Source organism: Hemitrygon akajei, chromosome 3 (assembly GCF_048418815.1).
Source record: "Hemitrygon akajei chromosome 3, sHemAka1.3, whole genome shotgun sequence".
Classification (NCBI taxonomy): domain Eukaryota; kingdom Metazoa; phylum Chordata; class Chondrichthyes; order Myliobatiformes; family Dasyatidae; genus Hemitrygon; species Hemitrygon akajei.
The window spans coordinates 1,280,624-1,296,718 of record NC_133126.1 but is presented as its reverse complement, the minus strand read 5'-3'; the positions used below and the strand labels follow the sequence as shown (position 1 = coordinate 1,296,718).

General features: G+C 44.1%; 1 protein-coding gene across 8 annotated transcripts in view; it reads left to right on the top strand.

Moving 5' to 3' along the window:
- mlh3 (mutL homolog 3 (E. coli)) overlaps window positions 1–16,095 on the top strand; it is a 106,153-nt gene that overhangs the window by 24,403 nt on the left and 65,655 nt on the right. For 4 of the 8 annotated variants that reach the window (XR_012098152.1, XM_073039125.1, XM_073039123.1 and 1 more), the window contains exons 4-5: window positions 6,418–6,522; window positions 6,651–6,723. Coding sequence is in view for 4 of the 8 variants with exons in the window: in XM_073039125.1 (XP_072895226.1) it covers window positions 6,418–6,522; window positions 6,651–6,723 (178 nt within the window). In the remaining 4 variants the exon portion in view is untranslated. Of the gene's footprint in view, window positions 1–5,129; window positions 5,263–6,417; window positions 6,551–6,650; window positions 6,724–16,095 lie in introns of those variants that run through there. The other 4 variants (XR_012098153.1, XR_012098154.1, XM_073039126.1 and 1 more) reach the window with 4 other exon arrangements.

Sequence of the window (16,095 nt, the reverse complement as noted above, 5' to 3'; positions counted from 1 at the left end):
TTGTTGCCACATACAGCTGTGGAGGCCCAATCATTGAAGGTGTTTAAGGAGGAGATTGATAGGTATCTAATTAGTCAGGGTATCAAGGGATATGGGGAAAAAGCCAGAAATTGGAACTAGATGGGAGAATAGTTTAGCTCATGGTGGAGTGGCGGAGCAGACTCGATGGGCCGAATGGCCTACTTCTGCTCCTTTGTCTTGTGATCTTGCATCTACTCATGGATAGTCAACATGGCTTTGTGAAGGGAAAATTGTGCCTCACGAGCCTGATTGAGTTTTTTGAAGAGGTAACAAAAGAAATTGATGAGGGTAGAGCAGTAGATGTGGTTTACATGGACTTTAGCAAAGCATTTGATAAGGTCCCTCATCAGAGACTCATCCAGAAAGTCACGAGGCATGGGATAAGTGGAACCTTGGCTGTTTAGATAAAAAATTGGCTTAAAGGAAGAAAGCAAAGGGTAGTTGTGGAAGGAAAGTATTCTGCCTGGAGGTTGGTGACTAATGGAGTGCCGCAAGGATCTGTCCTGGGACCCCTGCTATTTGTGATTTTTATAAATGACCTTAATGTAGAGGCGGAAGGATGGGTGAGTAAGTTTGCGGATGACACAAAGATTGGAGGAGTTGTGGATGGAGCTGTAGGTGGTTGAAGGTTACAAGAGGATATAGACAGGCTGCAGAGTTGGGCAGAAAAATGGCAGATGGAGTTCAATCTGGACAAGTTGGAGGTGATGCATTTTGGAAGGACAAACCAGAAGACTGAGTGCAGGATTAATGGTCAGTTACTTAAGAGTGTGGATGAACAAAGGGACCTTGGGGTTCAAATCCATACATCCCTCAAGGTCGCTGCACAGGTTGATGGGGTAGTGAAGAAGGCCTATGGGATGTTAGGCTTCATTAACGGGGATTGAGCTCAAGAGTAGAGAGGTCATGTTGCAACTCTACAAATCTCTGGTGAGACCGCACTTAGAGTATTGTGTTCAATTCTGGTCACCTCATTATAGGAAGGATGTGGAAGCTATGGAGAGGATGCAGAGGAGATCTACCAGGATGTTGCCTGGTTTGGAGAACAAGTCATATGAAGCAAGGTTAGCAGAGCTGGGACTTTTCTCTTTAGAGTGTGTGAGAGGGAACTTGATAGAGGTCTACAAGATTATGAGAGGCATAGATTGGGTGGATAGTCAGTACCTGTTTCCCAGGGCACCAATAGCAAACACCAGAGGGCATAGGTACAAAATTAAGGGAGGGAAGTTTAGGGGAGACATCAGGGGTAAGTTTTTTACACAGAGGGTTGTAAGTGCCTGGAATGACTTGCCAGGGATGGGGGTGGAGGCTAAAACATTAGGGGTATTTAAGAGCCTCTTGAACAGGCACATGGATGAAAGAAAAATAGAGGGTTATGGGGTAGTGTGGGTTTAGTACTTTTCTTTTTAAGGATTATATGGGTCGGCACAACATGGAGGGCTGAAGGGCCTGTACTGTGCCGTAGTGTTCTATGGTTCTATGGTTAACTTCTTCCTTGTAATAGTAATTACACTCACTTCTCTTCCCTCACACTCTTCAACATCTGGGACACTGCTGTTGTTTTCCACAGTAAATACTAATGCAAAATACTCATTTAGTTCAACTGCCATCTCCTTGTCTCCTGGTATTTATTTCTCTAGTCTCATTTTCTAGCAGTTTTATATTTACTCTCATCTCTCTTTTATTTTTTACATATACTGAAAAATCTTTTACTATTCACTTTGATATTGTTTGCTAGCTTGCTTTCATATTTCATCTTTTCCCTCCTAATGATTCTGTTAGTTGCTTTCTATAGGGTTTTAAAAGCTTCCCAATCCTCTGACTTCCCAGTAATTTTTTCAGTGTTGTATGCCCTCTCTTTTGCTTTTTACTCTTGAGTATCTCTTTGTTTTTGGAATTTATCAGTTCTGCACCTTCCTCATTTTCCCCAGAAATTCATGCCATTGTTACTCTGCTGTTACCCCTGCCAGTATCTCATTCCAATTTACTTTTGCCAACTCCTCTCTCATACCACTAATTTCCTTTACTCCACTGAAATACTACTAAGTCAGACTTTACTTTCTCCCTATAAAATTTCAAGTTGAACTCAATCATATTGTGATCACTGCCTTCTAAGGGTTCTTTTACCTTAAGCTCCCTAATCACTTCTGGTTCATTACCTAACACCCAATCCCCCAGAATAGCTGTTTCCCCTAGTAGACTCAATAACAAACTGCTCTAAAAAGCCATCTCCTAAGCATTCAACAAACTCACTGTCTTGAGATCCATTACCAACCTGATTTTCCCAATTGACCTGCATGTTAAAATCTCCTATGACTATCATAACATTGCCCTTTTGACATGCCTTTTCTATTTCCCATTGTCAGCTGTGGCCCACATCCAAGCTACTTTTGGGAGGGGTGTATATATAATTGCCATCAGGATCCTTTTACCCTTGCAGTTCCTTAACTGAACCCACAAGAATTGAATATCTTCTCATCCTATGTCACATCTTTCTACTGATATGATGCCATTCTTCACCAGCAGAACCATGTCACCGCCTCTGCCGACCTTCCTATTCTTCTGTTATAATGCATAATCTTGGAGATTCAGCTCCCAACTGCAACCGTCCTTCAGCCGTGATTCAGTGATGGCCACAACATCATGCCTGACAATCTGTAATAGCACAATAAGATCATCCACCTTATTTCTTGTATTCTGTGCATTGAGATATAACACTTTGAGTTCTGTATTCGCTATACTTTTTGATTCTGCATCTCTAATCTACTGATACTTATCCTGCTGGCTGCAATTTTGTCCTACCATCTGCCTGCCCTTCCTGACAGACTGACTGCATGCTATCTTTGCTTTTTACCATCCATCCTAATCCTGAGTCCCTTCACTCTGGTTCCCACCCCCCCCCCCCCCCCCCCCCCGCTAAATTAGTTTAAACCTTCCTCAACAGCCCTAACAAACCTGCCTTTGAGAATATTGGTCTCCCTCAGATTCAGGTGAAACCTGTCAGTTTTCTACAAGTGATTCCTCCCCTGGAAGAGATCCCACTGATCCAAGAACCTGAAATCTTGTCCACTGCACCAGCTTCTCAGCCACGCATTTATCTGCCAAATTATCCTGTTTCTACTCTCACTGGCATGATAGATAGATAGATACTTTATTCATCCCCATGGGGAAATTCAACTTTTTTTCCAATGTCCCATACACTTGTTGTAGCAAAACTAATTACATACAATACTTAACTCAGTAAAAAAATATGATATGCATCTAAATCACTATCTCAAAAAGCATTAATAATAGCTTTTAAAAAGTTCTTAAGTCCTGGCGGTTGAATTGTAAAGCCTTCATCCTGTCTGAGGAGCATTGCATCGATAGTAACCTGTCGCTGAAACTGCTTCTCTGTCTCTGGATGGTGCTATGTAGAGGATGTTCAGAGTTTTCCATAATTGACCGTAGCCTACTCAGCGCCCTTTGCTCAGCTACCGATGTTAAACTCTCCAGTACTTTGCCCACGACAGAGCCCGCCTTCCTTACCAGCTTATTAAGACGTGAGGCGTCCCTCTTCTTAATGCTTCCTCCCCAACACGCCACCATGTGGCAGGAAGCAATCGAGAAATTACTACCCATGAGGTTCTGCTTCTCAGCTTTCTGCGTAACTCTCTAAATTCTAGCTTCAGGACCTCTTTGCTTTTCCTTCTTATGTCTTGGGTACAGATAGGTACCACGATGTCTGGCTGCTCTCCCTCCCCCTCCAACATGTCGTGGACGCAATCTGAAATGTTCCTGACCGTGACTCCTGGGAGGCAACATACCATCCAGGTGTCGCGTTCACATCCACAGAATCTCCTGTCTGCTCCTCGGGTGACAATTGAGTCCCCAATCACTACTGTTCCCCTCTTTCCCTCTTCCACCATGGACCCATGCTCAGTGTCAGTAACCTGGTCTCCTTGGCATTCTCTGGGAGGTCATCCCCTTCAACAGTATCAGAAACGGTATACTTGTTATTGAGGGGAACAGCCACAGGAGTGCTCTGCACTAACAGTCATCCAGCTACTCACCTCCTGAAAATTAGGAGTGACGACTTCGCTGTAACTGTGATTATCTCCTCAGTCTCCCGTACAAGCCAAAGGTCATCCAGCTGTTGCTTCAGATCCCTAACTCGGTCTTCAAGGAGCTCCAGCTGGATGCACTTCATGCAGATGTAGTTCCTTGGGAGACTCTAGGACTCCCAACATCCATCATGAAGAGCACAATGATCATTTACTACACTCGGTACAGAAAGAGGAAAAAAATGGAACCTTAACAGAAGCTTACCCAGAGCCGAAGCCTCTTTTGAGCCAAAGAATGGCACTTCTACTCTCACCACTGGCCTACTCCCAACAATGGCCACTCCACTTGTCTCTTCTGTACTTTAATTTGCTGTGATTGGCTCCTGCTACTGTTTGGGCTGCCAAAATGAGCCAAATGCTCACAAAGCTCTCCTTTTAAACAAGCGTCACGGACCTGTGAGGAATATTATGGCTGTACTCTTCTCCCACCACTGATTGGGCTGCCGGAACTGTAGGTTAGTCAAGAGGGCATCAAAGAAATTGTTTATTTAATAAACAAAAGATATTGGACATCACTAGGATGGAATGGTAATAAATTCCCAGGTAGTACAGTAGAGTGAAAAAAGGTTATCTGAGAATACATCGAGACCTTGATCAAATGGATCTACTCTAGATTGCCTACTATCACAACAGGTCAACAGATGATGTGATTTCTCTGGCTCTTCCACTACGATGGAACATAGGAACTTGTTATTCAGCAGTTCATCGACTGCTGCTTGGCCTTCCACACAATCTTCGAACATAGATCATAGAACACTACAGGACCTTATAACCTACTTGAAGATCCATCTAACCCTTCCCTCCTAAATGCCCTTCTATTTTTTCTGTCATCTTTGTGCCAATCATCCTATCCAAACTCATCAAGGATCCAATTGCAAAGTGAAGTGTTGAATCCCAGGTTTAAGAGTTTGGAGATGAGTTTGCTTGGAATTATGGTATTAAAGGCAAAACTGTAATCATAAACAGAAGTCCTGATGAAATGTTGACTGCTTTTTCCCTCCGTAGATGCTGCCTGACCTGCTGAGTTTCTCTAGAAATTTGTGTGTTGCTTGGTGTCATTACTGTTGAGATGCTCCAGAGGTGTGGCCAGGGAGTTGACATCAACTTGGATCCTTGACTTCCTGATCAACGAACTACAGTAGGCAGCAACATTTTCTCCATGATTATGCTCAACACTGGTGTCTCACAAGGCTGTGTCCTCAGCCTCCTACACACTAAAGACTGCTCTTACACCATCTACAAGTTGGCAGATGACAGCACCATTATGCCACTCTCTCTGCAAAGGAATACACTACCAATATATGTCATAAATCAATTTATCTACCCTGTTTAGATTTCTGTGATCTTAGAGAAATGTTTTCTACGATCATGTTCCTTTCATAAATCAAGTGATTTCAGCTACCCCCACCACCTAGGACATGTTCTCTTCTTGCTGCTGCCATCAGGAAGAGGATACAGGAGCCACAGGACTTTCACCAACCGGTTTAGAAGCACTTATTACCCCTCAACTATCAGGCACTTGAACCACAGCTGATAACTCACTTGCACCATCGCTGAACTGTTTTGCAAACTATGGGGAATCACCTTCGGGGATTCTTCACCTCATGTTCTCCATATTTATTGCTTATTTATTTACTGTTATTATTTCTTTCTTTTCATATTTGAACAATTTGGTTTTTTTTCACACTGGTTGCATGCTCAAATTGCTGTGGTCTTTCATTGAGTCTATTATGGTTATTGAATTTATTGAGTATGCCCATAAGAAAATGAATCTCCAAGGTGGTATATGGTGGCATATATGTACTTGGATAATAAATTTACTTTTCAACTTTTTATTTTGGAAAGGCAGAAAATGATATTTAACTGCCCAATTTCATTGTTAATACATTGCAGCTTTTTTTAAGGCTTCAAAATTCTAAGTAAATATATTAATTGGATTCACTTTTATCTTCCAATCAAAAACTTCTATGAAAGCCAACATCTTCTGAACAGGTCTTTCCCTGCATGTACATTGACACTTTCTGATTTACGTAGATAGAAGACACAGCATTGTACAGGCCATTCCACCCATGAAGATATTAGCTCAGCAATTTCTAATCTGTAAAAACTAACAAAGCAATTAAAATGCTCGTCAGTGTTTAATTGTAAACAAAATGATGTCTGACAAAGTCAGGTAAACTCTTTATGAAAGAAACTGACTAATAATGGAAAATCAGTGTATCTAGAGTTCTCAAAGGTTCATCTGGTACTAGAGTGTGATATGTAAAATTTTTCACATGTGATGGTATTCCAGGTTGCTGTTGATGTTAGCAGTGAGCAAGCTGACAATTTGGCAGTGAAGATTCACAATGTATTGTATCCCTACCGTTTTACAAAGGACATGATCAGTTCAATGCAGGTGAGAGCACGGATAAGAGGTAACCTGGGTAAGTGCCATACATTTAATAACCCAGGAAACTGTGGAGATATTTCCTCAGACTATCCCTGAACCTTGCTAACAGCTCTGTAATATCTTGTGTTTTTTAGGTCCTTAATCAGGTGGACAACAAGTACATTGCATGCTTGATAAATACGAGCCTTGACCAAGGGACAACAATAGGTAGGCCTGGCTTGATAAGTGATGCCATGAATCCAGATGAAAGCACTCAGCCCAAAACATTGTCTGTTTATTCCCTTAAAAACATAGAAAACCTACAGCATGATAGAGGCCCTTTGGCCCACAAAGTTGTGCTGAGCATGTCCCTACCTCAGAAATTACTAGGCTTACCTATAGCCCTCTATTTTACTAAGCTCCATGTACCTATCTAAAAACCTCTTAAAAGACCCTACCGTATCTACCTCTACCACCGTTGCTGGCAGCCCATTCCACGCACTCACCAATCTCTAAGTAAAAAACTTACCCCAACATCTCCTCTGTACCTACTCCCCAGCACCTGAAACCTGTGTCCTCTTGTGGCAACCATTTCAGCCCTGGGAAAAAGCCTCTGACTATCCACACGATCAATGCCTCTCATCATCTTGTACACCTCTATCAGGTCACCTCTCATCCTCTCTTGCTCCAAGGAGAAAGGGCTGAGTTCACTCAACCTATTCTCATAAGGCATGCTCCCCAACCCAGGCAACATCCTTGTAAATCTCCTCTGCACCCTTTCTATGGCTTCCACATCCTTCCTGTAATGAGGCAAACAGAACTGAGCACAGTACTCCAAGTGGGGTCTGACCAGGGTCCTATATAGCTGCAACATTACCTCTTGGCTCCTAAGTTCAATTCCACGATTGATGAAGGCCAACACACCGTATGCCTACTTAACCACAGAGTCAACCTGTGCAGCTGCTTTGAGCGTCCTATGGACTCGGACCCCAAGATCACTCTGATCCTCTACTCTGCCAAGAGTCTTACCATTAATACTATATTCTGCCATCATATTTGACCTACCAAAGTGAACCCCTTCACAGTTATCTGGGTTGAACTCCATCTGGCACTTCTCAGCCCAGTTTTGCATCCTATCAATGTCCCGCTGTAACCTCTGACAGCCCTCGACACAATCCACAACACATCCAACCTTTGTGTCATCAGCAAACTTACTAAGCCATACCTCCACTTCCTCATCTAGGTCATTTTTAAAAATCACGAAGAGTATGGGTCCCAGAACAGATCCCTGAGGCAGTCCACTGATGACCAACCTCCATGCAGAATGTGACCTGTCTACAACCACTCTTTGCCTTCTGTGGGCAAGCCAGTTCTGGATCCACAAGGCAACAACCCCTTGGATCCCATATCTCCTTACTTTCTCAAATGCCTTGCTGAAATCCATACACACTACATCTACTGCTTTTCCTTCATCAATGTGTTTAGTCACATCCTCAATAAATTTAATCAGGCTCGTAAGGCATGACCTGCCCTTGACAAAGCCATGCTGATTACTCCTAATCATATTATACCTCGAAATGTTCATAAATCCTGCCTCTCAGGATCTTTTCCATCAACTTACCGAACACTGAGGTAAGACTCACTGATCTATAATTTCCTGGGCTATTTCTACTCCCTTTCTTGAATAAAGGAACAACATCCGCAACCCTCCCAATCCTCCGGAACCTCTCATGTCCTCATTGATGATGCAAAGAATATTGCCAGAGGCTCATCAATCTCCTCCCTCACCTCCCACAGTAGCCTGGGGTACATTTCATCCAGTCCCGGTGACTTATCCAACTTGATGCTTTCCAAAAGCTCCAGCACATCCTCTTTCTTAATATCTACATGCTCAAGCTTTTCAATCCGCTGCAAGTCATCATTACAATCACTAAGATCCTTTGCCATAGTGAATACTGAAGTACTCATTAAGTACCTCTGCTATTTTCTCCGGTTCCTTACACACTTTCCCACTGCCACACTTGATAGGTCCTATTCTTTCTCGTCTTATCCTCTTGTTCTTCACATACTTGAAGAATGCCTTGGGGTTTTCCTTAATTCTGCCCGCAAGGCTTTCTCATGGCCCCTTCTGGCTCTCCTAATTTCCTTCTTAAGCTCCTTCTTATTGCCTTATAATCTTATAGATCACTAACGTTACCTAGCTCTCTGAACCTTTTGTAAGCTTTTCCTTTCTTTTTGACTAGATTCATTACAGCCTTTGTACACCACAGTTCCTGTACCCTACCATAACGTCCCTGTCTCATTGGAACGTACCTATACAGAACTCTACACAAATATCCCCTGAATATTTGCCACATTTCTTTTGTACTTTTCCCTGAGAACATCTGTTTCCATTTTAAGCCTCCAATTTCCTGCCTGATAGCCTAATAATTCCCCTTACTCCAATTAAATGCTTTTCTAACTTGTCTGTTCCTATCTCTCTCCAATGCTATTGTAAAGGCAATAGAATTATGATCACTATCTCCAAAATGCTCTCCCACTGAGAGATCTGACACCTGATCAAGGTTCTTATCCCAATACCAAATCAAGTACAGCCTTCTTGGAGGCTTATCTACATACTGTGTCAAGAAACCTTCCTGAACACACCTAACAAATTCCACCCCATCTGAACCCCTCACTCTAGGGAGATGCCAATCGATATTTGGGAAATTAAAATCTCCCATTATTACACCTTTCCAGGATCTGTTTCCCTATCTGCTCTTCGATATCCCTGTTACTATTGGGCAGCCTATAAAAAAACACCCAGTAAAGTTATTGACCCCTTCCTGTTCCTAACCTCCACCCACAAAGGCTCCGTAGACAATCTCTCCATGGCGTCTACCTTTTCTGCAGCTGTGACACTCTCTTTGATCAACAGTGCCACGCCCCCACCCCTTTTGCCTCCCTCCCTGTTCCTTCTGAAACATCTAAAACCCGGCACTTGAAGTAACCATTCCTGTCCCTGAGCCATCCAAGTCTCTGTAATGGCCACCACATTATAGCTCCAAACACTGATCTATGCTCTAAGCTCATCTGCTTTGTTCACAACACTCCTTGCGTTAAATTAGACACATCTCAAACCTTTGGTCTGAGCGCGTCCCTTCTTTATCACCTACTTATCCTCCCTCTTGCACTGTCTACAAGCTTTCTCTATTTGTGAGCTAACCTCCACTTCCCCGGTCTCTTCAGTTTGGTTCCCACCCCCCAACAATTCTAGTTTAAACTCTCCCCAGTAGCCTGAGCAAACCTCTCCGCCAGGATATTGGTCCCTCTGGGATTCAAGTGCGACCCGTCCTTTTTGTACTTGTCACACCTGCCCCAAAAGAGGTCCCAATGATCCAGAAATCTGAATCTCTGCCCCCTGCTCCAATCCCTGAGCCACACATTTATCCTCCACCTCATCCTATTCCTATTCTCACTGTCGAGTGGCACAGGCAGTAATCCTGAGATTACTACCTTTGCGGTCCTGCTTTTCAACTTCCTTCCTAACTCCCTGCAGTGTTTTTTCAGGCCCTCTTCCCTTTTCCTACCTGTGTCATTGGTACCAATATGTACTTCTTTAGATGCATCGGGCTGAGTTGGGTGCGTGAGGTGAATCCCAAAGGTGTTGGGGGTGAGTGGAGCCCAGGCTGCTTAGCTCATTTGTTGAAGTGTCAGACTTTTTTTTGCGAGTGGAATCTGGGGGCATTGGGATGATTGTGGTTGATCCCGGAGGAGTTTGGGGGGGGGAGTGGCATATATCCCAATGCTTTTGGCAGTGAGTGGAGACCAGATTGTTTAGCACATTTGTTGAAGTGTCTGACTGTTAGTTTTGTTGGAGTGGATCGCAGGGTTGTTGGGATGAATGTGGTGGATCCCAGGAGAGCTGGAGTGAATGGGGTGGATCCTGAGATGAATGTGTTGGATCCAAGGGATGTTGGGGGTAAGTGAAGTGAAGACTAGGGTGTTTGGTAGAAGGGGGTGGCTCCCAGGCATGCTGTGTTGAGTTGACTGGATCCCAGGGGAGAGTCGGGTAGATCCCAGAGGTGTTAGAGGAGAGTGGGATAGATCCCAGAGGTGTTGGGGGAGAGTGGTGTAGATTCCAGAGGTGTTAGGGGTGAGTGGGGTAGATCCCAGATATGTTAAGGGAGAGTGGGGTAGATCCCAGTGGCATGGAGGGGGTTAACCGCGGTGGCTCCCAGTGGTGGTGGTGGGGTGGGGTTTACCGGGGTGGCTCCCAGTGGATCTGGGGGAGACTGTGGTGGTTCAGAGTAGTGGCGCTGGAGGGGGGGGGGAAGGTACCACGGTGGCTCCCAGTGGCGCTGGGGGGGTTACTGCGATTGCTCCCAGCAGCCCTGAAACGAATCCCAGGAGTAGGGAGATGAGTGGGGCGGAAACTAGCAGTGTTAGGCGAGTGGGATGGATCCTTGGGTGTGTTGGAGATGAGTTGTGTGTATCCCAAGCGTGTTGGGGTGACTGGGTTGACTCCCAGGAGCGCTGTGGGGGTGGGGTGACTGGGGCGTTTTCCATGGGTGTTTGGTTGAGTGGAGTTGTGCCCCGGCATGATTGGATGATTGGAGTGGAGTTGTCCCCAGGCATGTTTGGCTCAGTAGAGTTTATACCCTGTGAGTGGAGTTGGTCCCTCGTGTGTTTGGGTGAGTGGGGACATTCCCCAGTGAGTGGGGTTGTTCCCCTGTGTTGTTTGGGCGAGTGGGGTTGAACCCGGTGTGTCTGGGTAAGTAGAGTTGCTCCCGGGTGAGTGGGGATGTTTCCCAGTGTGTTTGAGCGAGTGGGGTTGTTCCCAGATGTGCTTGGGTGGATAAATGGGGATGTTCCCCGGTGTGTTTGGGTGGATGAATGGGGTTGTTCCCCAGTTTGTTTGGGTGAGTGGAGTTGCTGCCTGGCATAGTTAAGACCATATGATATAAGGGTAGAAGCCGGCCATTTGTCCCATCGAGTCGGCTCCACCATTCAGTCATGTGTTGCAATTATTTCAGTCATCTCCACTCCCTTGCTTTCTCCCCATATCCCTTGATGCCCTAGCTAATCAAGAACCTATCTATCTCTGCCTTAAATACACCGAATGACTTGGCCTCCACAGCCGCTTGTGGCAACAAATTCCACAGATTTACCACCCTCTGACTAAAGTAATTTTGCTGCATCTCTGTTCTAAAAAGAACGTCCTTCAATTCTGAAGTCATGCCCTCTTATCCTGGACACCCCTAACATGGGAAATAACTTTGCCATATCTAGATCTATGTTTCTTTGAGATTCTCCCCCCCCCCCCCAATTCTCCTGAACTCCAGGGAATACAGCCCAAGAGCTGCCAGATGTTCCTCATATGGTAACCCTTTCATTCATGTGTATCTTCTCTGAACCTTGTCCAATGTCAGCTCATCCTTTCTAAATTAAGGAGCCCAAAACTGCACGCAATATTCCAAGTGTGGCTTCACGAGTGCTTTATAGAGCCTCAACATCACATCTCTGCTCTTATATTCTATACCTCTAGAAATGAATGCGAACATTGCATTCGTCTTCTTCACCACTGACTCGCCCTGGAGGTTAACTAAGTCCCCTTGCATCTCTGCATTTTGAATTCTCTCCCCATCTAAATAACAGTCTGCCCGTTTATTTCTTCCACTGAAGTGCATGACCATACACTTTCCAACATTGTATTTCATTTGCCACTTCTTTGCCCATTCCCCTAAACTAAGTCTCTCTGCAGGCTCTCTGTTTCCTCAACACTACCTGCTCCTCCACCTATCTTCAGCAAATTTAGCCACATTTCCATTAATCCCATAGTCCAAAGCATTGACATACATCGTAAAAAGCAGTGGTCCCAACACTGACCCATGTGGAACTCCACTGGTAACTGGCAGCCAGCCAGAATAGGATCTCTTTATCCTATTCTGTTTTCTGTCAATCAACCAATGCTCCACACAGGCCAGTAACGCCCCTGTAATTCCGTGGGATCTTATCTTGTTACGCAGTCTCATGTGCAGCACTTTGTCAAAGGCCTTCTGAAAATCCAAGTACACCATGTCTACTACATCTCCTTTGTCTACCCTGCTTGTAATTTCCTCAAAAAAATTCAGTAGGTTAGTCAGGCAGAATATTCCTTTCAGGAAACAATGCTGGCTTTGGCCTATCTTATCATGTGCCTCCAGGTACTCTGTAATCTCATCCCTAACAATCGATTCCAACAACTTCCCAACCACTGATGCCAAGCTAGCAGGTCTATAGTTTCCTTTCTGCTGCCTCCCACCCTTCTTAAATACGGTGTAACATTTGCAATTTTCCAGTCATCTGGTACAATGCCAGAATCTATCGATTCTTGAAAAATCATTGTTAATGCCTCCGCAATCTCTCCAGTTACTTCCTTTAGAACCCGACAGTGCATTCCATCAGGTCCAGGAGATTTCTCCACCCTCAGACCATTAAGCTTCCTGAGCACCTTCTCAGTCATAATTTTCACGGTACATACTCTACTTCCCTGACACTCTTGAATGTCTGGCATACTGTAGATGTCTTTCACTGTGAAGACTGATGCAAAGTATGCATTCAGTTCCTCTGCCATCTCTGCGTCTCTCATTGTAATATCTCCAGCGTCATTTTGTATTGGTCCTATATCTACCTTCAACACTCTTTTACTCTTTATATACTTAAAAAAGTTTTTAGTATCTTCTTTGATATTGGTTGCCAACTTCCTTTCATAATTTATCTTTTCCTTCCTAATGACCTTCTTAATTTCCTTCCGCGTTTTTAAAAGCTTCCCAATTCTCTGTCTTCCCACTAGATTTGGCTTCCTTGTATGCGTTCTTGTTTGCTTTTACTTTGGCTCTGACTTCACTGGTCAGCCATGGTAGTGTCCTTCCATTCAAAAATTTCTTCTTATGTGAAATATATCTGTCTTGCACTTCCCTCATTTTTCACAGAAACTCCAGCCACTTCTGCTCTGCTGTCATTCCTTCCAGTCAACTTTGGCCAGTTCCCCTTTCATGCTTTTGTAATTTCCTTTATTCCACTGAAATACCGACATTTTGGAATTTATTTTCTCTCCTTCTCGAATTTCAAAGTGAACTCACTCATACTGTGATCACTGTTTCCTAAGGGTTCCTTAAACTTAAGCTCTCTTATCACCTCCAGATCATTGCACAACACACAATCCAGCACAGCTAGCTGTTCTAAAATGCCATCCCTTAGACATTCTACAAATTCTCTCTCTTGAGGTCCAGTACTTGCCTGGTTTTGCAAATCCACTTTCATGTTAAAATCCCCAATGATTAATATGACATTGTCCTTCTGACACGCCTTTTCTATCTCTTGCTGTAATATTATAATCCACATCCCGGCTGCTGTTTGGAGGCCTGAATACAACTGCCATTAGGGTCCTTTTACCCTGGCCATTTCTTAGCTCAACCCATAGTGACTCTACACCTTCCGATCCTATGTCATCCCTCTCTAATGATTTAATATTATTTCTTATACACAGGGCTACACCACCCCCTCTGCCTGCTAACCTATCTTTCCAATACACAGGGACATTGGAAAAAAGTTGAATTTCCCCATGGGGATGAATAAAGTATCTATCTATCTATCATATCCTTGAACTTTCAGCTCCCAATGACAGCCATCCTTTAGCCAAGTTTCAGATATGGCCACAATGTCATACTTGCCAATCTATAGTTGAACTTCAAGATTGTTCATTTTATTTATTATGCTGCATGCATTCAGATATAACACTTTTAGTCCAGTGTTTGTTGCTTTCTGTTTTAACTGCACCATGTCTCTATTGCCCTGTAACTCATCCCACTGGCTGTGATCTCCTGTCTGTCCTTTCTATCGTCTCTGTTGCATGCTATCTTTGATTTATTTCTGTTTTCCCCCTTCCTCAGCCCTATCACTCTGGTTCCCATCCCCCTACCAGATTAGTTTAAACCCTCCTTAATAGTTCTATTAAACCTACCTGCTAGAATATTGGACCCCTTTGGGTTCAGGTGTAACCCATATTTTTTTGTACAGGTTGTACCTCCCCCAGAATTTGCCCCAGTGATCCAGGAACCCGAAGCCCTGCCCCCTACACCAGATTCTCAGCCATGCATTAATATGTCTGATCATGCTATTCTTGTGCTCATTAGCATGTGGCAGAGACAGCAATCCTGAGATTACTACCCTGGAGATCCTGCTTTTCAGTGTCCTACCCAACGCCTGAATTCTTTCTTCAGGACCTCCTCCCTTTTTCTCCCAATGTCATTGGTATCAATGTGTCCCAAGACTTAGAACCATAGAACACTACAGCACAGAAACAGGCCTTTTGGCCCTTCTTGGCTGTGCCAAACCATTTTTCTGCCTAGTCGCACTGACCTGCACCTGGACCATATCCCTCCATACACCTCTCATCCACGTACTTGTCCAAGTTTTTCTTAAACGTTAAAAGTGAGCCCACATTTACCACTTCATCTGGCAGCTCATTCCACACACCCACCACTCTCTGTGTGAAGAGTCCCCCCCCCCAATGTTCCCTTTAATCTTTTCCCCCTTCACCCTTAACCCATGTCCTCTGGTTTTTTTCTCCCCTAACCTCAGTGGAAAAAGCCTGCTTGCATTCTCTCTATCTATACCCATCATAATTTTATACACCTTTATCAAAACTCCCCTCATTCTTCAATGGAACCAGCACTGATCCCTGTGGCACACCACTAGTCACAGGCTTCCACTCAGAGAAGCAATCCTCCACTACCACTCTCTGGCTTCTCCCATTGAGCCAATGTCTAATCCAATTTAATACCTCACCATGTATACCAAGCAACTGAATCTTCCTAACTAACCTCCCATGCAGGACCTTGTCAAAGGCCTTACTGAAGTCCATGCAGACAACATCCACTGCCTTTCCTTCATCCACTTTCCTTGTAACCTCCTTGAAAAACTCTAATAGATTTGTTAAACATGACCTACCACGCACAAAGCCGTGTTGACTCTCCCTAGTAAGTCCCTGTCTATTTAAATACTTGTAGATTCTATCTCTCAGTATTCCTTCCAATAATTTACCTACTACCAACATCAAACGTACCGGCCTATAATTTCCAGGATTACTTTTAGAGCCTTTTTTAAACAACGGAACAACATGAGCTATCCTCCAATCCTCCGGCACCTCACCCGTAGATACCAACATTTTAAATATATCTGCCAGGGCCCCTGCAATTTCAACACTAGTCTCCTTCAAAGTCTGAGGGAATATCCTGTCTGGTCCTGGGGATTTATCTACTCTGATTTGCTTCAAGATAGCAAGCACCTCCTCCTCTTCAATCTGTTAGGGTTCCATGGCCTCACTACTTGTTTGCCTTATTTCCATTGACTCCATGCCAGTTTCCTTAGTAAATACAGACGCGAAAAAAACATTTAAGATCTCCCCTATTTCTTTTGGTTCCATACATAGCCGACCACTCTGATCTTCAAGAGGACCAATTTTATCCCTTTTTACTGGCTGTTCACCCTCTCCCTTCAGAATACTCTGCACTCGATACGAGACATCCCGTACCCTGGCACCTGGGAGGCAACACACCATGCGAGCATCTTTCTCAG